This window comes from Photinus pyralis, unplaced genomic scaffold, assembly GCF_008802855.1.
Source record: "Photinus pyralis isolate 1611_PpyrPB1 unplaced genomic scaffold, Ppyr1.3 Ppyr1.4_LG6, whole genome shotgun sequence".
NCBI classification, from domain to species: Eukaryota; Metazoa; Arthropoda; class Insecta; order Coleoptera; family Lampyridae; genus Photinus; species Photinus pyralis.
The window spans coordinates 38,330,679-38,352,274 of NW_022170663.1; the positions used below are offsets into that span (position 1 = coordinate 38,330,679).

Here is a 21,596-nt window from a genome sequence, read left to right on the forward strand (position 1 = left end):
AGTGAATTTTTTTTAAATGCGAACATAGGAGTTTGCATGCAATGTAATTTCCCTATGTTCGATTTAAAAAAAAAACCATCAATCTATGAGGTGTGCGCGGTTCACATTCCCAAATCGTGCAACTTGTGTGACTATGAACAGCAACTGATAGTCTTTATGATGAAGAGCACTCGGTAAGATTTTTTTTAAATCAGCCGTGTGAGGCCATAGTAACTTTAGGATAAATTTACGATAACTTGACTTCACATGGCACGCGCTGACATCGCAATTGATTGTGAACCAACCAACCAATTATTTGTAGGCCATGTGCACCTGGTATTCTACTAATTTGATTTATTCAATACATAAATGAAGAAAATAAGAAAATAAATAACAAAAACAATTACAACAAATGTTCGAACTGGCCTCCTTGACATTCTAAGCAATAACCTAACCGATTTCATAATTAAATTGGACGGCGGTATTTTAAAAAATGTGACAGCTGTCAATTGTATCTACTACTCATTTGAACTACTCAATAGATTGATGTGTTTTTTTTTAAATCGAACATAGGGAAAGTACATTGCATGCAAACTCCTATGTTCGCATTTAAAAAAAATTCACTGTATGTAATAAAGTATCCTACCTTGTAACATAGTTTATAAAACTTTAATTTTAGTGTTTTGATAATGGCCATTAAAATTATATGACCGAAACATATATATATGTAATACATAAATTTGGGAAAGACAAATATTTCTTAATTATACATCCCATATATAAGGATATTGATCATCCACTTCATTGACAACATAGTTCGCTGCAAAAATGGTAAAGAAAATGTGAATGTTGACTGTCTATCCAGCGCCCCGGTATTGGCGTTAGGGAAGCCTACAGAAAGATAGACAAAGATCTCAATGCGCTATGCGCTTAGATTCTGTTCCAGATTTTGAGAACAATTGCTGAGAAAACCACAGAAACCGAGAGTTACAAACCTCGTTACATGACCTCAAGAATAGTCGTCAAGATAGCCTCGTACCCCGTTTTTGGAAAAATACTTTTCCATTCAGGAAACCTAAACGGAAACGCTCGAGAGGCCGCCATTGAAACCACGTTCTCCCCAATTGCGAATTCTACGTTCAACTAATATAAACGTGCAGAAGATTTAAAAAAACTTGGAGCAATAAATTCCCTAAAGGTCGGCTCTCAGCCTTATTCTGCACAACGATTTGGGAAAGGAAGCGTTTGATCCCTCCTCTACGACCACCACGTGGGACCCCCAAGTACTATTTTCGTACTTTGCCTCCAAATCTCAAGTCTTCAACAACCCTTAGAAAAGGTCGTGACCTTGTTAGCCCTGATTACAGGAGGAAAACTTCAAATCATCTCTCTCATTCGATTTAATTATCTAACCTGATTGAAGGTAAGCAGAAAATTCAAATGGCCATAACAGACCCAATGAAAAGCTTAGGATGTTAGCAAGATTCAACCCACTCTACGTATCACTTTTTTTCGAGAAAGGCTGCTTATAAAAAATGTTGGTAGATCGTATAAATTAATATAATAATAGAATTAACAGAATAAAGATAAAGAGTGTTTCAAAAAGTTTGCGGGAACCTAGGCGGGAACTATAAATTTCAACACTGGCTCTAAATTTGTCTGGAACAAAAGCAAAATGTTTAAAGACAAATGGACTAAAGTTCAACCTACCAACGTCAATAGTAATCGTCAAAATCAAACTCAAATAGAAAATACTATTAATAGGATATGCCCTCCATGGTGTGAGACGGAACCTGAATATCTCCCCATTTGTTCAGACAACAATAATCTGTTTTTGATCAATTTGATTTTGCTGAGCTCAATACAGTTTTAGATTCAAAAAAAAATTCAGCAGCGGGAGTTGAAGGAATTGATTATGAAACAATAAAAAACTCCCAATCAAATACAAGCTGCTGCTCCTTGATATTTTCAATGAAATCTATTCAACAAGTTGTTATCCCGAATCATGGAAAAAGTCTTTTGTCTTATTTATTGATAATCCTAATAATAGAGGTGTTAGACCCATCTCCTTAACACCAAGTCTGTGCAAACTGTTTGAATATAGTAAAAAATAGATTAGTATTGTAAATATTACAAAATCCTTCCTAGCAGTCAATCAGGTTCTAGAAAAGGAAGGTCCTGTACTGACAATATAGTTTAGTTTACACTTATAGCCAGGGGCGGATTTAGGCAGGGGCTTTAAGGGCTGCGAGCGCGGGGACCCCATGCCGACCACTACAATGGGGATTAATAAAAACAATAAGTCCAATTGGTCAGTGGTTTTTCGCCTGCCGCTGTGTACAGATCGAGCATTACTGTTTCTGTGTAATCTGTGCTTTTTGAAATTAGAATCCTACTCTATTTCAATATTTTTCATTGTATTCATACTTAGTGCGTTTTCCTTAGACCTGTAGTTTTAAAAATAATTTTCTGAAGAAATAATAGAAATGAAGATGTTTTTCGTTAACCCGAAATTCCTTAAGTAGAGGGCCCCCTACAAATATTAGCCCAAGGCCCCCTGAGGCCTCGGTCCGCCCCTGCTTATAGCCGAACAAACAATAGGAAAGATTTAATTGCAGCATTCCTTGATGTGCAAGCTGCATATAATAACGTGCTCAGTGACTTACTTTTGGATAAATTGGCTGAAATAGGATGCTCTAAACTACTAGTCACGTTTATTAAATATATTACCAGTAATATAATGATTTTCTTTGATTCTCTTAAAGAGGAGTTTAAACTCAGTCACAAAGGAGTTCCACAATCGGTGGTGTTTTGAATGTATTTAATCTATGTAAGGGATATCACTGAGGGCGTTCCTAAAATTCTAACTATATCTCAATTCGTCTATCACATTGTAATGTACTGTAGTGATGGAAATGTTGAAAAGTCTAAATGTCATTTTCAAAAAGCAGTTAATATCACAAATGCAAATTTAGGTAAAATCGGTTTGGGATTTGAACCTGACAAAACTGGCTTTCTTCACATAAATTGTAAAAGAATTAAACCTGATGAAACAGTCCTAAATCTGTGTGACAAGGACATTGTCTCGTGTGAGTCAATCAGACTTCTTGGCATTGTTAATGATTATAAACTCAGTTTTATACCACACCTAAACTCAGTTGTATGAAAATGTGCTACTAGATCCAACATCCTAAAATTTATGTACGGCGTCAAATGGGTATCTCACCCAAGCACTCTATTAATCTTATATAAAGGTTTTGTTCGCTCTATTATTGACTACTGTAGTTTTGTTTATTTCCCGACAGTCACTATTCGTGCTGAAAAATTGGAAAAAGTCCAAATTGCTGCCTTAGGACTCAGGAGAACAACCCCAAACAATGTTGTACCTGAGGAATGTAAACTGCAGTCAATTGAAGAACGCTCAAAATGTTTGGGTAAATGCTATTTCACCAGAATTCTATCCAATTCTAACTTACCTTCCTTTCATACTATCCAGATCATTATTCACGATAAAAATGGCAATAGAAACACAATTAAATCAAATGAGAAACCTAACCTCTTAAAACAGTGCATACTGGTTGTTACTGATCTTAATATAAAAGGGGTCCGTTAACTTGGCCCCCCCCCCCCCCACTGAGAGATTTCATAGTCGTATTATTTTGAAATGAATGCGCTCGTTATGCGCTCATATGCGCCACCGATAATAACTCTTGCGCCATTATCGTTTTTTAGAAATCCGAAAAAACATTTGGGGGGGCCAAGTGAACGTAGCCCCCCCCAGTACGTATTTTGTCCCTTGTAACTAGGTCACCTGATACATTTGGTTATGCGCTCAATTGAGCCACTTGAATTAAAGCTAGCGCCATTACGGTTAAGCCGTGACAAATTTTCAAAAAGTGGGGGGGCCACACGTTGTTAAGTTCTTAGATGCGATCGGTCGGCCAATTTAGTTATATCTACTAAGGAACTACTATGTAAATATTATTATATGTATATTTAGTTTTTCTTTAATAAAGGATAACTTATATCTTTAAAGCTCCTACGATCCTTGAAAAGCTTAAATAAAAAAAAAGTATTCGAGCTTAGTTTATTCAGTCTTTTGAGTTAAGTTCATGAATAGCGTCAATATCGTCGCCTTTAGTATTTACATTGTAATACACTGATGGTGGTGGTTCTTTTCGTAAAGCGAAGTGCACCATCGGACTTAAAAGATTCTTGTTAATTGTAACGTTTCCCTTTTTGGTTAATAAGCTAATGACCAACCCCACAATGACCACAGTTGCGGTGCTTACTGCCGAGTAGTACCAAAACGAAACTGTGTACAGTACAAAGATATCGTCACTACTGCCGACTTTTCTAAAAATTCAAAATTAAGAAACTCCTAAGTACGATTTGCAATCATACGCTTGTGTTATAGTGAGATTAACAAAGGGGGTGCATTTTTCCACCGACGCTGGCTTTTCTTCAGTGGGAAGTAAACCTTGAATTTTGTACACCGTGTTCCCAAAAGCGATCCATCCTGTAAGTAAAACTCCCGCAATGCCCCCCAGTAACGTCCCCTAAAGACGGCATGCTAGGGTATGACCAAAATCAAAATTATATTACCTTCGAATTGGCAGCGGGTACTAATACACCTAAAATAAATATACCAACTAGCGGTCCACCAAAACTGCCTTGCAAGGACAACGTGAACGGATAAATTCCCCCAACCCGTTCCACTAAAAACGCCATTAAAATAGTCAAAATTCCCAAAACTGCAACGATCGCCTTTATTATATTAGTGTTCTGCCTCTGTGTGGTGTTTTTGGAAATGAACGGTAAGATGATGTCTTCGTAGATTGTGGCGGCCGTCGCGTTTAAGGTGGACGATAAGCTACTACAACGGGGTTTAACGTTTATAAGCTCTGTTTCGACTCACCTGAGTGCGGCACTAAACATTCCTGCAATAAATAATCCGGGCAATCCCTTGATGCTTCCGGCAATGTCCAGCACAAAGTACGGCACTAACTGGTCGATCTTTGCAATCTTGTGTGACTGCAGTACGTCACATTCGACGTATTTGGCATATGCTACGTTACCGATTAATACCGTCATCCACTTTAGTGCAATGTGACCGACCAGATGTAAGCAAATGCATTTTTTAACATCTTGAAATTTTTTGAGGCCCATGTATTTTTGAATCGCGCCCTGGTTCATTGTTAATGTGGACAGAGCGAAGAATATGTGTCCAACCATTGGCCCCCATAGGGGATTTCTTGAGGTTAAGTCAAAACTGAAACTAATTCTTTTACGTATAGTTTGATCAGAAACCGCAATTACTTAAAAATTTCCCATCTATCTCCACGCACAGCTATGGCCAAAGCCTGCCACAATCCTCCAACTGAATGGGCACCGATACCAACAACGGCAATTACCGATCCCACCATCAAAACAAACTGAAGCGCGTCCGTCCATACGACTGCCTTGAATCCACCAACTGTTGTATACAGAGTGCACGTTAGACATGTGACTACTGTTATTGCGTGAACGGGAATTCCGGATACTGCCCAAAAAGCCGTTAACTTTGACACACGCACTGGAAAGACTCACCTTGCGAGAATGCAAGTGACGGCAAGTACAAAACTAGGGGTGCATAGCAGAGGGTCGCGCACAAATTCAATACGGAGGTAAGTCGACGAACATTTTTGTCAAACCTCTGCTCCAAGTACTCAAATATACTAACAACCTGCAAGTTGAAATAGATTGGTAGAAATATATAGTATGTTGCCAAAAATCCAATACAGTCTGCCAGAAGTGTCCAAACATAATTCGATCCGAATTTGTATATATCGGCAGGTACCGCCAAAAATGTGTTGCCGGAAATGCCTCTGTAATAATGATTGTTTTAGCAGGCGAAACTGTTGGTACTTACGATGCGACTAGAGATATTGCAATAGGTAGCACGTTAACTGATTTGCCTCCTATTAGATATTCCTCCGTTGTGCGAGGCTTATTCTTGGACAGCCCAAAGTAGGCACCTACCAGAAAACTTCCGAGCAAAGTTAGCGCGAACAAAATGTAATCAAACAAAGACAACAGTTTTTCGTCGCCATCGCCAAGCATCGTGGCCGTTGATTAATAAGGTGCGGTCCCACTAATTAAACTAACAGTTTTTTTTTATCGACAACTACAGTAAGGGGAACTCTATTGTAGATACACTTGCGCAGCGCAATAGATAGATAAAGTGAAGGTCCAAGTACTTTTACTATCTTGTTTGTATGAATACAAGAGGGTAATGCAATCATCCGTTTTTCATACCACAGTTACAGTTCAAAGATTTAAGTTACTCTTTGGCTTGGTTTTGTTTTTTTCTCCCATCGACACTTTCGAACTGCAGCACATAGTTCAATATTAAGGAATCTATATCGAGGGCACGGAAATGAGTAGGTAACTAAAATCTGTTTTATTATAAGAACCGTTGAGTGAAGGAATCATTCACCTCACCGATGAAAAATGTCATTCGTTCAAACTACTGTTTTTGAACCCCCCACCAGTCACCACCACCACCAGTACCTGAGGTATGTGATAGGCACAATGTTTTCCGTTTCCTTTTTGCACTTCTGAGGTATATGAGATCGTCAGCAGGTTTTCGCGAAATTCCACGGCAAACAAATTCAACAAATATATTACCCCCCCCCCCTTCCCCATTCGTTACTAAATTTTAAAAATCGTAGTTTAATTTTGTAGTCATCTGCCGGTAAATCGTTCAAATACAAAATACTTGTGGAAAGTTACATAGCACTCTACGTCCGCAAAATCTCCCAAATACTCTAAATTATCTAAACACCCGGTCTTTTAATCTCCCCCCCCCCCCCATGTACGTATAAAAAAATTGAATTAACACTCTGTACCACTACTAGTCTTTAACCTTCCCTTAGCACGATACATCTAACCGTGATGTCAAGATAAAAATTAATTAAACTAATATTTTCCTAACTTGCAATTGAATTCCAATACACGTAATTGAAACGACATTCCCAATGAAGCTTCTACGTACATAAGAAAACATTACATATGTGTCATCCCTAACAAATAAACAAAGCCACATACCCCTAAATACGACCCTACCTCAACTTATTTTATAAACCTTGCAAATTGCGACTGTGTCAGTGGTAACTGGAAGGTTGGAATTTTTCATGTGGCAGAGATGGGCATTTTTTAGACCAGTTTCGAGCATTCCGCCGACTACTCTGAATTAAGTTTTCCTGCAGTTTTTCTAATTCGTAAGGTAAACACCGGGGTAGTATAGAACAACTTAAGAGCTTCTGCAGGGGCACCTCTAAAAATCATTATGCGGCTCACTGTGTAATTGGGCACAAGCCCAGACCAAGAGAGGGACATTAAATAAATAAATAAATAAGTAAATAAATAAATAAATAAATAAATAGATAAATAAATAAATAGATAAATAAATAAATATAATAAATAAATAAATAAATAAATTCAAGTTGTGGTGACATTGACAAGCAAGTAATACAAAACAATTGCCCTACATCCTATGCTAGTAAGTTACAGTAATTACAAGGTAAAATAAAGGATACATTTACGTAAATTTGCGAATCAAAGACATACACATGCCACAATTATTCTACTACAGTGGATAAAAAAATCCATATCGCCGCTTTCTCCTTTTAGCTCGACCAACAAAGCATGATCCGTACCCGCGCATCTTCGTCCTTGTGCAATTTGAGTTGCCAAACAAAAACATTTACAACAGCGTATCTTGCGTTTCTTTTATTAAATGAAATGCATAAAAGCGGGAACGATAAAATTCAAAAACTGCCAGGTACATTACATCACAAGACATATCATTATTATTTCCATTTTATGAGAATTATCAGTGGAAGAAATTGAACTGCGTATACTTTCATGCGTCTTAATTTATTAATTACAAAGTTAAAAATTTTTAAATATTCATAACAAATAATAAATTTCTTCCATGGGGATCGCAGTTGGAAGCGTCCCCATTATACTTGCCGCATTGCCACGTTGTATAGCAATACTGATTTTTTGTTTTAAATATATTTAAAACTAGTAGCTCGAGGTTCTCCAGTAATACTGGCAATACGTTTTCCTAAACACTCCACAAAATTACGAGCCTCTCTGCACCAAGGTCCCAAAGTCTCTACTGCGAAAGGTATAAAAAAATGGTTCTGTTCTATAATTGAACAATATTTCCTTATTTTTATACCTGCCGCAGATTCAGCTACTGCACCACCCGTTTTACTTGATAAATTAACATGGGATGGTGCTAGACTGTCGGTGCATGTGGCATCCCAAACTAGCATTTGTCCTTTGGTCCAAGGCACAAGGGTCATTCCATCAGGACGTTTATTGTCGTCACGTCTTAGGCCTACAGGTTCCAACACAGCGGGGATTTTGCCGATGCAAGTGAACGATGTATTATTTCATTCAAAGATGAGTGTCGAGAATGTCGACCTGCGCTCATCGACAAGATAGTCCGTGTATTCCACTGCTGTCTACTTGCGTACCACAAATGCAAGTATGAGGAACGCAAATGTTTGTTCCAAGGCGTAAACTGATGGAAATACGAAACGTATTGTTGTCCAATAACAATCCAATGGTTTTAGAGGGAAGTGTATTTAACCATGCGTTAGATTCTGGAACCACCGAAGCTTTATATCTTAAGGAACGTTTATTTAATGATTTAGATTTGCTTGTTGAGAATGACTTATTACATTGTTTGCTAGGGTAATGTTTAATTATCTGGGCAGTAGGAATATTTTTTATTTCGTTTAATTAAGAATCAGGCTTTTATTCTTTTTGAGTCTGTAAGAATTTGTTAGATTTCATTATTTAATAATGATAAATGTATTAAGTTACAAGAAGTAGGTTTTACAGCTTAGTATCGTTTAAGTTTTGCCGAAAGAAACATTTATACATGCTTTTACAAATTACAAAAATGTTTTTAACTTGCACAATTAACACAATTAAATCTTCTCGTTAACAGTCACGTCATCTGCATTGTAAGAAACGTGAGGGTATGTATCCGTGTGTAAGAAACGGCGAACCATCGGATTCACAAGAGTAGGATTAATTGTACCCTCTCGTTTCGTAAAGCAGCTAACAACAACTCCTACTGTAACAGTTATGATTGTGCCAGCAAGTGCATAATACCAAATTGCGATCCTATATAAGATAAAAACTTCTTCTTCACTAGTATAACTCCTAAAAAAATATGAGCTACCTACATAATATCTTCTGAAATACGTACGTCAACGTGCGGTTCAGTTTAACATCGCATTGCGCTATGGACAAGGGTTTCCTTTCATTTCGTAGCAACCCGCTGGTGGCATACGTTATATTTCCAATCACAAGCCATCCAGTTAATAATACAGCCGAAATGCCACAAATCAGGGCACCCTGAAATTTGTAGCCTCGTTTCTAGCTTATTCACAATATCGCCCTAGGCGACTTACCTTGCTATGCACGCGGAAAAAGCACACCTAGTGTAAATAAACCCAGCAACAGTGCCCCAAAGGAAATATCCCATCTTGTATGACAGGTCCCTATACTGCGGGGTTTGGATCTAACCATTTCAAAAACGAGCGCAATGCAACATGCAAAGACTTGAGTTCTTAGATTACCTCAAATTCATCTTTATCCGGACGATATAAATCAGTTTGCGAGGATCGTTGAAGTAGAGGGAAGATTGTTAAAATTTTGCCGCACCAAACTCAAATTGCCGGGTTAAATTCTGGAATAAAAGATAACAAAGCCCAATTAACCCTGTAAATCGTAAAGTTTGAGTTCATATAAAAAGAAAACAGTTCGTGCTTTCATTTAGTATAGAACATTTCCGATTACGAGTAAATAGAGTGAACCCAGGAGAGCAGTTTCAACCGCAAAAGGAGTTCTTTTCTTTCCAGTCAAGGAGTACACTATTTTGGATACCATCATATGTATAAATGGCCTCCCGCGTTTTTATTATTTGCGAGTAACTGATCTAATCAATCAATACACTACAATTACCTTTCCGATTAACAGGAGAGGTTTGGGCACCCATAATTTCCGCAGGTGCTAGCCGGCACAATTTTGATAGTTTTCACAGTCTTATGGAGTTAGGAAGGAGGGCAGGTTGTACCAACCCTTTATGTAATACCCCATTACAGGTTCTATCTTTCTTACTTTAAATAGAACATCCTGTATTTTATTGCATTTTTGAAATCTACATGAACATTTACGTCGTTTAAGCCACATTTCCCTACACAAATTAACGATTGAAAATGAGCCGTCTAAATGCTTTAAATGATTTCAAATTCCAAAACGGGACGACCCCTAAATGTACCCATTACTTGACGATGACGACAACTCGACATCCAGCTGCAATAAAAGCTCTCGTTACAAACCGAAAATGAAACGATCATGATAATATTTTCTTTCGGTAGATCAAGAAAAATTATGTTGGTATGCAAATTTTCATATTTAAATTATGTTGTATTTAAGGGTGGAGGAGTTATGGTACACAATTTTGTGCAAGGTTTGTAAGCACGAAACCATACCATCAATTTCCATTATATACTTGATGATCATATCATTACTATTTCTTTGGGTAAGGCAGCATAATTATGGCGATTAGTAATAATAATTACCTATGCTCCTGTTTGTCAACAGATAACCCCACCCCCTGCAAATAAGTACACGCAAAAGTATGCACACTAATTGTTTTCAGCCAATTAATAATTGTTTTAAGTTAAAAACAGTACATAGCTTACCTACCTTCTCAGGCCTAAATGCAAATCATCTAATCGACACGTACTTACCTACTAAGATTGATACAGATGAAGAATTAGAAAAAAAAACAATATACCAGGTATGTTTATTTAGCATAGAATATTCATTTACCTAGGAACAGTGGCGTATTTAAATTTTTTGCGGGTTTCTTTTATGCAGGAACTATATGCGCTACGCTTAGGTAAGATCAAAATGGAACTTGTACTATCCGTATGCTCCCCAGTACTTTATCTTCGTCATTTAATGCGACCGCCACCCTCATTTACAAGGACTTTATCGTTTCGTTCCTTTCCCAAACTACATCTCATCAAAGAAGGACTACTATTATTAAGATGATTGTCGTTATCCTGGGTATAATGATCATTTTACTGGAACTCATCGTCAAGCAGGTCGATGGGGTATTTCCTTTTGTCACGGCGTTGGTCAGTCTTTGCGGGGCACCTTTGCTGGGTTTATTTACACTAGGTGTGCTTTTTCCGCGTGCAAATAGCAAAGTAAGTCGCCTAGGGCGATATTTTGATTAAGCTAGATATTTCAGGGTGCTCTGATTGGAGCCGTTTCGGCTGTATTATCAACAGGATGGCTTGTGATTGGAAATATAACGTATTCCACCAGAGGGTTGCTACGAAATGAAAGGAAACCCTTGTCCATAGCACAATGCGATGTTAAATTAAACCGCAAGTTGACGTACGTATTTCAGAAGATAGTATGTAGCTCATATTATTTTTTTAGGAGTTATGCTAGTGAAGAAGAAGTTTTTATCTTATACAGGATCGCATTTTGGTATTACGCGCTTGCTGGCACAGTCATAACTGTTACAGTAGGGGTTGTTGTTAGTTGCTGTACGAAACGAGAAGGTACAATTAATCCTACCCTTGTGAATCCGATGGTTCGTCGTTTCTTACACACGGATACATATCCTCACGTTTCCTACAATGCAGATGACGTTATTGTTAACGAGAAGATTTAATTGTGTTAATTGTGAAGTTAAAAACATTTTTGTAATTTGTAAAATCATGTATAAATGTTTCTTTCGGCAAAACTTAAACGACACTAAGCTGTAAAACCTACTTCTTGTACCTTAATACCGGGTGATCGAAAAAAACTGCAGACAATTTAAATTGGGGCTTTAAATTTTTAGTGTTTTTTACTTAAGGAATTGGCAAACATGTTTAGAAGTTGGTTTATTTATGCATTAATTGCCATCCATTGGCGTAGTGTTTTATGTGAATTTTATTTTCTAATCTTCGTACTGTGATCCATGCGTTTCAAAGCAAACAGCTCTTTTTAAAAAGGTCTTCGCACGTGCATCATTTTGTAAAGGTACGTAAATTAAGAGAACATACTTTATAAGGATCATGTAACCTTACTTTTTAGGCATAAAGGCTTTAAAGGGGATGTCTTTTGATGCACAATTGAAAGGCGTACACGACATACATGTTTAAAAGATGCTCATATTCGACTCAGTTGTGCTTACTGCAATTCAACGATAAATGTGCTACTTACCATGATGTCGAAAGTGTAAAAAAAACGTAGCCCCAAGAAATGCTTTCCGAAAATTCTCTAATGAAGTTGGTGGGTATAACAATGTGAACGATAACATCCCTATTTGTTATTTTTACAGACTTATCGCATAATATGTGGCACAAAATTTAACACATTGATATCGGAATGTTATCATCCAGTGTTGATGACGTTAATTTATGAGAAGACGTCTTATTGTATGTAGGCAAATAAAATGAACCTTACAGTGATGGTTTAATGAGCATGACTATTGCTCGGGAAACGTTGGAATAGATATTTGAATACATGAACCCGAGCGTTCAACTGAGCTTGATAAATTAATTTTTTTTAATTAATTAATTGTGATTATTGTTTAGTGATCCATTAAATTGATCCACCACTGCTTTTAAATAAATGACATTTGGTATGTTACCAACTTTATAAATGTTTTGTTTTGTGGGAAATTCAAACTGTCCGCACTACTTTCCGATCACCCGGTACATTTATTATTATTAAATAATGAAATCTAACAAATTCTTACAGACTCAAAAAGAATAAAAGCCTGATTCTTAATTAAACGAAATAAAAAATATTCCTACTGCCCAGATAATTAAACATTACCCTAGCAAACAATGTAATAAGTCATTCTCAACAAGCAAATCTAAATCATTAAATAAACGTTCCTTAAGACGCACGAAAGTATACGCAGTTCAATTTCTTCCACTGATAATTCGCATGAAAAGGAAATAATAATGATAATGTCGTGTGATGTAATGTGCTTGGCAGTCTTTGAATTTTATCGTTCCCGCTTTTATGCATTTCATTTAATAAAAAAAACGTAAGATACGCTGCTGGAAATGTTTCAGTTTGCCAACTTAAATTGCACAAGGACGAAAATTCGCGAGCGGGTACGCATCATGCCTTTTTGCTAGAGCTAAAAGGAGAAAGCGGCGAGATGGATTTTTTTAATCGACCGTAGCAGAATAATTGTGGCATGTGTACGTCTATGATTCGCAAATCTTGCCGTCCTTGAGTGTCACTATTATTATCATTTGGTGTAGTGTCCTATTTGTAATATTTTTGAGGTCATTTATTAAATCATCCTCGATTGTGACGTAAATTATTGTTTATATTCTATCCGTTAGCTTACCAGGGCCAGTTTTGCTAGTGTACAACAACCCCGATACTCACCCCGACCCACTTCTACTTTTCCTGAGCTTAACTTATGCTTATCTCAAAGTGACTTTGTTCCTTTTACCCAATCTGAACGTAACAAACTTACCAAATATTATCCAAATCATAACGATTATTATTAAGAAAATGATAATAATTGTTATGGCTAAAGCTAAACAAAACTGAACTGAACGTTTTCTGATAAGCTTCATTTCACAATGTTATGCGATTATTTATTGCAACCGCCGCGTGTGTTCTTTTTCTTACTCTTCGACTCTATATCTAAATTTAAGCACGTACGTGGCGGCAAAATTAATTTGTCGATATTGCACGTCCAGCAAGGAAAATATTCGCGAGTTTACTTTTATGAAAGATAAAAAGCGATTAAGTTACAAAAACGCACTGTAAAAAGAACAATTTAGTTTCAAACGAACAAAAAACCCATTATTTCCTTGCGTAAATGTACAATTTTGCCAGAATAAGAAATTTTATACGTGTACCGCTTCATAAGGAAAGAGGAGGGAACTAATATGCAAATGCGTTAAGATAAGGAAGGAGTGTTCAAGCAGATAAGGGTCGAAACGCTACAGTGTTACCGGTTCTAAAAACCTTCGTGACGCAGTGTTTCGACACGTGTATAAAAAGCTAAACTTTCGCGGCGAATCTTTGTAGGTCCAGCGCTGCGTTCCTCGATTGTATTGCATTCATAGTCAAACCTTTGAGGCAATCCCACGTAACGTAAGCACGGAAATTTATAGATCGCGTAAAACGAAATTCTTTGCCAAGCTTTCAAGGTGAATCAGGTAAGGTACTTTCGTTACCCTAAGTTAAAAGGGTAATTTTGGAAATTTCTATACTGCAGAACATTCTTTTGGGAACTTTGTATATAGGATTTATGTTTAATGTCATTCTAACATTCCTGAAGAGGTCGACCCACGGGAATCCGTCGAGAATTTATCCCGTGAACAAATTTGTGTATTTTGTATGAATAATAAATGAACCCAAACCAAATATTGGTAAAGTTTTTTCTCATTAATTGTGCAGTTGAATTTTAAGTTTAGGAATACCGTCCTTTTCTGTGGGTTAAATTTTATGGAAGGAACAGACACTGGTATTTACTCCAAAGAACTGAACTTTCATATCGACCAACCACTGGGCAAACTTCCTACTGTATTCCAGGCACTTGATCATTGTAAAATTACATACTTCTAGGTTAGTTTTCGAACGCCACCATACACTAGAGCAAGTACCAGGCAGCAACACCATGAAGTTCGTGTGGCATTCTGGAACGAAATGTAATGAGAACCCCGACTGGCCTCAAAACAGGTGTTTTATGGTGCAGAGCCGGCTCCTCCACTTATAGTTGATAGTAATCCGTAATCCAGATCTCAGGGGCAAATTATTAAAATTTATAATGATCTCCCCGCATCTTCCCCTCCTCACAACCCAAGGTCACCGTGTGCTTCACAATAGACAAGGTTATACTAGGTCCATCTCGTCTCTCTGAGCAGCTCTTCCCTTCGTCATCGCATACCCCTCTCTTCTCTGCAGCTTCTTCTTCTTCGATTTTCATACAAAGGGTTTGAACTTCCTTTCTTTGAAACTAATTGACAGTTTACCTGTGCTGTGCTTATTTTTGTAAATTTTAATAGTTTGTCCCTGAGGTCTGGATTATGGCTCTCTCCAATCTACTATGGAGCATTATTGATGATCAAATACTGAGCACTTGCAGACGTTTGCCAGACGCCGTTAATATAAGTTGCTTCTTATAAAATGTATCAAACCCAAAACAACATTTTCCTACGCAAGACACCCTTTCAGCACACGTGGATTTGATAAATTCCGTCTTGCCTGAATCAGTACATGCTAAGTTCGATTTTTGAATATCAAAATCTATTTGTGTGTCATTGCATGCGGATTTTGCTACCTAGTTCGTATAATATCTATTTATGTGACCATGGCAAACAGTTTACTTACGAATTCTTATCACAAAGCGATAAGCGCTATCAGTATACTTGTAATAGAGGACATGGCTTAACATAAAACAACGGAAAAAAAAAGGTACCAACGTCCATTTCGTTATGATGGACCTGGCATTTTCCTGGTTTGACTACGCCCTATTTTTCGGCATGTTGGGATTAAGCATCATGATCGGCATCTACTTTGGGTTCGACCGCGAAAAACAAACAAAAAAAGACTACGTTTTGGGCGGCAAAAACATGGACGTACTTCCGATTTCCATCTCGTTGATCGCAAGGTAAGCAGAACGTCTTAAGCAACTTTGAGATTACGCCTACGTTTTCAGCCAGATATCCGGCATAACGCTGCTAGCAGTTCCCGCCGATATTTACAACTACGGCTCCAACTATATTTGGCTGTGTATATCAATACCGTTAGTGTGCGTTATCAATAACTACGTATTTCTGCCTTTATTTTTCCAATTGCAACTGACCAGTATTTACGAGTATTTAAGTTTACGTTTTGATAAAAGAGTTGAGGTTGTTGGGTCGCTTTTATTTATTTTCTCGATCTTCTTTCACAATCCCATCGTCATTTACATACCCGCTTTGGCGTTAGCCCAAGGTAAGAAGTCGGGCGGGATATGGCAGGTAATACCTTAATACTTTACATTTCAGCAACCGGTACCGACTTACACTCAACAATAGTTTTCGTGTGCGTTATTTGCACCTTTTACACAGGCGTAGGTGGTCTCAAAGCGGTCGTTTGGACAGATGTACTTCAGTGCGTTGGCATATTTGGATCAATTGGAGTGGTCGTTTTTGTGGGTGCAAAATCAGTGGGCGGGTTTTCTGAGGTTCTTGCAACAGCGGAACGGGGTGGTCGTATGGACATATTTGAGTAAGTAAGTTCCGCTTGGTCTCCACGGTAATAACCTTCACATTCCAGGTTGAAACTTAACCCGTTTGTAAGGGATGGGTTTGTTCCAGTGATAATCGGAGGTAGCTTGCAGTACATGACATACATTTGCTTCAATCAAGGCTATATGCAAAAGTTTTTGGCTGTGCGTACACTTCAAAAGGCGAAACGGTGAAGAATAATCTTGCGCTTGCAAAACTTTTCAAAGGTCCAACTTGTAGTGCCCAACAAATTTATTGCCTTGGTGTTATCGGGACGATAGCAGCATGCGTACTTACCGGCAACATTCTGTACGCAAAATACCACAACTGCGACCCTTTTCTGAGTAACAAAATCAACAGAAGTGATCAGCTTTTGCCGTACTTTGTCATCGAGCTTGCTCAAAATCTACCAGGTCTTCCCGGAGTTTTTATTGCGGGTGTCTTTAGCGCGGCCTTAAGGTAAGTTTCCTTTGCGTTTTCCTAGTCAACTACAGTGGTCTCTTCTAGTACGTTTTCCGCTAGCTTAAACACAGCTGCCACAGCAATTTACCAAGACTTCATCTTGCCCATCCGCCCCACAATCCAAAAGGATCAAGAATGCAGAATTTTGAAAGTAATTGTCCTGGTGTTCGGGGTTGTGTGCACAGTATTGGCAATGTTTGTTGACAAAGTGAGAGGAGTCTTATCTTTTTCTATTGCCGTAAACAGTATTGTTAGTGGTCCCTTACTCGGCGTATTTATTTTAGGTACCTTAGTTCCTGCAGCAAATTCCAGGGTGAGTAATAACAGTACTTGACAAAGATTTCATGATTTACTTAGGGAGCATTCTATGGATGTATGAGCGCGATTATAGTTTTAAGTTGGATGGTCATTGGGAACCAGTGGTACGCCAGTCAGGATTTCTTTGTAAAACCCATTTCGACATCGGACTGTAACCTTTCTTTAATTGTTGAAGAGTGAGGGCTGAATTGTTGAAACTTGGAAAACAAAGTGTGATTTTAGGAGAATCCAAACATCTGCAGTAGATCCACCATTCTTTCTATATAGAATCTCCTTCTGGTACAACACTCTAATTGGGTCTGCCGTAGTTGTTATAGTCGGATTGGTAACAAGTTTCTTTACCATCGACAAAGGAAAGACGCTTCATGCAAGTTTATTGCAGAAACTTCCTAAGTAGTATTTAGGTAATATAGAAATTCTGTAATACTCGTTTGGGGGGCCTCTTTAGGCAACTTGTAAATTATGCGTAATGTGGGCCAAATTACTATAATTAAGCATTAAGATAGCTCTTGAACTTTTGATGACACAACAGTGTCAGTTTTTAGCACATACCATTATCTCTCATACCAAAAAAATATTATGCTTACAGATTTAGCTTAAGATATTATACACTACACACACTCGGTACATAATTTCATGGTATATTACATCTTTGTAGGGCACCTTGGTAGATTACAATTATCTGATTATCCTCGTCTTTCTACAAACATTCTTCTACGGGCCCGTATTTACTGCCATCCAGCCAGCCAAAGAGAGATTAACAGCTACCTTTTCACAAATAAATTTGCAAAAATGCGCAAAAAAGGTACTCTCACGTTTTAATAATAATAATAAGGAAATTTATTGTCTAACAGCAAAACACGCCAATTCTAAGACAATGTAGAAAAATTACAATGAATGTACATAGATACAATAATAAACGCTAAATGCGAAAAAAAAACAAAAATAAAAAAAACAAAGATAGCACACATTATTGAAAGTAGCAATAATTATCCAGACTAATAAATAAAAAACGTAAATCATAAAATTAAGTTAACAATCCTCAAACTTTTCCAAGAAGGTGCCCTTAAAGAGCACAAGTGGAACAGAAACATTATTTTTTTTAATTTATTTACGAAGGCGCCCCCTTTTTAATTTTATTACAATAATAATTAATTGTAGATTATATATAATTAGTAATATTAAGGAACGTTTTGATGGAATTTTTGTACGTTTTGTAATATGAAAATTAAATATCTTACCAATAAGCACAGTTGGTTTGTTTTATTTGAATTTGTGTTTCCGTGTTAGATGCGTAATTTTTAATAGGTGTTTGGTATCAGGCGAAATTTAATTAAAGCACGTGTTCTGGTGCTGATAAGGAAATGCAGTTTTTGCGAAGAATTACACGTTTGGTGCGTTCCATTGTGATTGGTGATTTATTTAAAAATTTTATAAAGAAGGAAATTATTTTATGGTGGAGGTGGTGTTCCCTTAAATAGTTCAGACAACGTCCGACTTGAAATTTGTGAACGACATAACACACAGACAGTCTCTCCTTCGTTAGGTTGTGAGGAGAAGAAAATTGAGGACATTTTAATGTTGTGAACCCTAACTTGGTGCATTTTTCTAATATCAAAAAAAGGTTACGTGTTGCGCAGGATGATTTTTTGTTATTTATTCATCTCGTTTTGAAAATATGCTACGAAAGGTCCATACACTACAACGTCTAGGAATTAAAGTTTGTGGGTTTGGACGTGGAGGCACCGAGAAGATTATTTGGTGGTTTTTTTATTGATCCATTGGACGTCCTTTCAAGGAAAAAAACATTATCGAAACAAAAGCAAAGATCGATAAATACTATGGGAACCATCGGCACCATCAATTTCAATGGTTAACAAGTGGTCGTTCCGTCGCCCGAAATGGTAGATAAAATCCATGGAATGATATTTGGAGGCATCTCAACTGAGCACACGTTGCATGACTAAATATGTTAACAAGAAAAAGCTCACCGCGCGATGGGTGCCGCGATTCCTCACACTTTGACCATAAGCGCAACAGTATGACCATTTCAAAAGAGTGTTTCGCGATTTTCGGCCGCAATCCGAACCAGTTTTTACGCGGTTCAGTTTCCAGGGACGAAATGGGTCCATCACACAAATCCAGAGACCAAGGAATAATCAAGACAATACGTTTCTTCAGGTGAACGTGCACCAAATATGACCAAGGGGGCCAACAAGGTCAGAGTCACAGTTCCGCACGTAGTTCTTCTTCCATTTTAGGCTAGTGGTAGTGGGAGAATATGTCCCGTTCTGTTTCTTCTGCTCCTGGGTGACGTGCTGTTGGCTAGTCGTGGGTCTGCCTTCCTGGATTAGGTTCCACATGGTTATCAGATTGCCTGGTTGTGGATTGTTTCTCTGGCTTTTCTTCACGTGGTCGGCAAGTCCTGCTACTTCAATGTTGGCGAGTAATGGTGGCCCTGTCTGTTGGTGCGGTTGGCGGGAGTAGGAGGCGACTGTATTTTCCTCCACGGCCTAGTCTGTGGAGTTCCTCGACAGGTGGTCGAGGACTTCATGCTCTTTACACAATGTATCACGTTGAAGGAGAATTTTAAAAGTCTCATTGGATGACGGCGTTCTTCAATTAACTGAATGCTTAGGCGGCTGCTTCGGTCTATCGGTACGGCGTATTCTTCCGCAGTAGGTCATGGAAGGGGCCTTGCATCTCCGCTCACAGCGGGACGTAGTCACAGATTGGTCATTCGCAGGAAACTACTCGGCTGCTTTCTTGTTTTAGGCGCTTCGCCGGTGAGGATGGTCTCGACGTGTTCCCCTAACGGTTTGTTGCCGTCTGCTTCTTCAATGGTGTGACCAAGGTACTGAATGCATTGTACCCCAAAGCGGCATTTCTCCGCGGATAGTTGTAGCCTGTGGTACTACAATCACTCTAACACTAGGTGGAGGTGGTGGAGATGTTCTCCCCAGGTCTGCGAGTACACAATGATGTCGTCCAGGTAGACCATTACGAATTTGTGTAGATATCCTGAGAGGACTTCTTGTGTCATCCGCTTTTGGAATGTTGCTGGTGCGTTCTTCAGGCCAAAGAGCATCATTCTGAATTGGAAGGAAGCTCCGTCCTGTGTCGTGAAGACGCATCATCCATTGGTACTTGCAACTATCCAAATTTTAGGTCCAGAGTTGAGAAGATCTTCGCGGTCCCCAGGTCCCGTAAGGTCTCGTGGAGAACTGATAGATTTGAGCTTTCGTCTTTAGTGATGGCGTTCAGCCGTCGGTAGTCCACACAGAATCGTGGTTTGCCGTCCGTTTGCGGCCAGCATGGTCTCTACTTCGTTTATGCAACCGTGGTTGACCTCGGTGGGGGCAATATATGGCGGCGGGGTGGCTAGGTTGATGGTGCGGTTCCAGTGCATCGTCTGTCTGCTGTCCATGCCAATGTACGTATCCATCGATGACGACTTTTTGGTGGCCTAACCAAGCTTGTCTAAGAATCACTGGTGCAACGAACGATGGTCCTGATGACCTTCTCTTCTCCTTCCACTTGGTACTGGGCGGTTGTGGTTCCGGTTATCTGCAGGTGGTGGCTGGGATCGGCCGTGTATTTCCGGATCTTGTGGACGAACTCGCGTCGAATGAAGTTATGTGTCGATTCGGTGCCGAGTAGGGTTGATCAGCTCTTTGCTGCTGATCCTCACCGTTATAGTATTCATCGTTTGCGGTTTGAATTAATTGAATAGTGGGCTACTCAGCCCGGCGACTGGTCAGTTTCCCTGGCCCTGTTGTCGGTTGGCAGTAGCGACATTTAGGTACGGGCGTTATGGTTTGGTGATTGATTGCGGCTCTTTACGTCCTCTTCAATCTCGGTGGCATGTGGCATCGAAGGTGGCAGCGTATGTCCGGGTGCAGCAGACCGCGAACTAAGTGTAGGTGGTCGGGCGCCGACATATTGAGCCTCCTTGCGATGCGGACTTTTCGTAGCAGGAAGGTGTTTCGGATTCCGCCCTCTTCTCCCGAACGAAAAATTCAGCGGTCAGCTTAGCGGTTTGCCTGCGATCGTCGAACTTTTTCAGGAAGTGGGCCTTCAGATCGGTATAGTCGGTGATAAAGGGCTCGACGGTGGTCCACCATTTCGCTGCGTGAGACTTTTTGTAACTTCCCGTAGCAGGTTCTGGGCCCCTTGTGCGCTTACAGCTTCCTCGATTTTCTGAAGGAACGGCTTTGGGTCGTCCAGGAGGTCCCCACTGCGTGTTGGCAGGTCCGGCAACGACGACGGAAGTGGCTACAGTGCTTGATTTGGCTTCCGTGGATGGTCCGGCGGTGGTGGTCATTCTTCTTCCGTGCTGCGAGTTTTCATCGGCATCGTAGGTTGTGGTGTTTGGGCGCAACTGACTGTAGGCCGAGTCCAGGCCTGTGGGGGTGGTGATGATGGTGGCCGACTGCTGTCGGTTAGAGCTGGTAGTGGTTTAAGCGCGTTGCTAAGGTGGATCCGAAGACGCTGGGTCGTTTGATGATG

General features: G+C 39.1%; 3 protein-coding genes across 12 annotated transcripts; 2 read left to right on the top strand and 1 right to left on the bottom strand.

The window, feature by feature from the left end:
• Positions 1 to 4,054: 4,054 nt before the first annotated feature.
• LOC116173876 (sodium-coupled monocarboxylate transporter 1-like) lies at positions 4,055 to 6,277 on the bottom strand. Of its 4 annotated transcripts, XM_031491601.1 has the most exons (8): positions 5,891 to 6,028; positions 5,761 to 5,846; positions 5,569 to 5,704; positions 5,299 to 5,521; positions 4,898 to 5,257; positions 4,585 to 4,855; positions 4,384 to 4,538; positions 4,055 to 4,335 (listed from the first exon to the last, which is right to left on the bottom strand). In XM_031491601.1, the coding sequence occupies exons 2-8, from the start codon at positions 5,782 to 5,784 to the stop codon at positions 4,071 to 4,073; spliced, it is 1,434 nt and encodes a 477-aa protein (XP_031347461.1). In that variant the 5' UTR covers positions 5,785 to 5,846; positions 5,891 to 6,028; the 3' UTR covers positions 4,055 to 4,070. The 4 variants fall into 4 exon arrangements, with proteins under 4 accessions (XP_031347461.1, XP_031347459.1, XP_031347458.1 ...); XM_031491599.1 differs by having other exon boundaries at positions 4,898 to 5,251; positions 5,569 to 5,846; positions 5,891 to 6,277; XM_031491598.1 differs by having other exon boundaries at positions 5,569 to 5,846; positions 5,891 to 6,273.
• A 4,204-nt stretch (positions 6,278 to 10,481) lies between these two features.
• LOC116174158 (sodium-coupled monocarboxylate transporter 2-like) lies at positions 10,482 to 12,687 on the top strand. Of its 6 annotated transcripts, none has more exons than XR_004146045.1 (6): positions 10,482 to 10,852; positions 10,933 to 11,267; positions 11,312 to 11,460; positions 11,506 to 12,096; positions 12,151 to 12,348; positions 12,398 to 12,687. XR_004146045.1 is itself a non-coding variant. In XM_031491980.1 (3 exons), exons 1-3 carry the CDS (start codon positions 10,986 to 10,988, stop codon positions 11,741 to 11,743), a joined length of 669 nt encoding a protein of 222 aa, XP_031347840.1. In that variant the 5' UTR covers positions 10,484 to 10,985; the 3' UTR covers positions 11,744 to 12,130. The 6 variants fall into 6 exon arrangements, 1 of the variants encoding a protein (XP_031347840.1); XR_004146044.1 differs by having other exon boundaries at positions 10,997 to 11,267; XR_004146043.1 differs by having other exon boundaries at positions 10,482 to 11,267.
• Positions 12,688 to 14,013: 1,326 nt separating this feature from the next.
• Positions 14,014 to 18,339, top strand: LOC116174239 (sodium-coupled monocarboxylate transporter 2-like). Of its 2 annotated transcripts, XM_031492129.1 has the most exons (10): positions 14,014 to 14,252; positions 14,312 to 15,706; positions 15,755 to 16,032; positions 16,086 to 16,308; positions 16,357 to 16,497; positions 16,548 to 16,766; positions 16,815 to 17,082; positions 17,127 to 17,263; positions 17,310 to 17,491; positions 17,746 to 18,339. In XM_031492129.1, the coding sequence occupies exons 2-9, from the start codon at positions 15,531 to 15,533 to the stop codon at positions 17,482 to 17,484; spliced, it is 1,617 nt and encodes a 538-aa protein (XP_031347989.1). In that variant the 5' UTR covers positions 14,014 to 14,252; positions 14,312 to 15,530; the 3' UTR covers positions 17,485 to 17,491; positions 17,746 to 18,339. The 2 variants fall into 2 exon arrangements, with proteins under 2 accessions (XP_031347989.1, XP_031347988.1); XM_031492128.1 differs by having other exon boundaries at positions 14,015 to 14,252; positions 17,310 to 18,335.
• Positions 18,340 to 21,596: the final 3,257 nt, after the last annotated feature.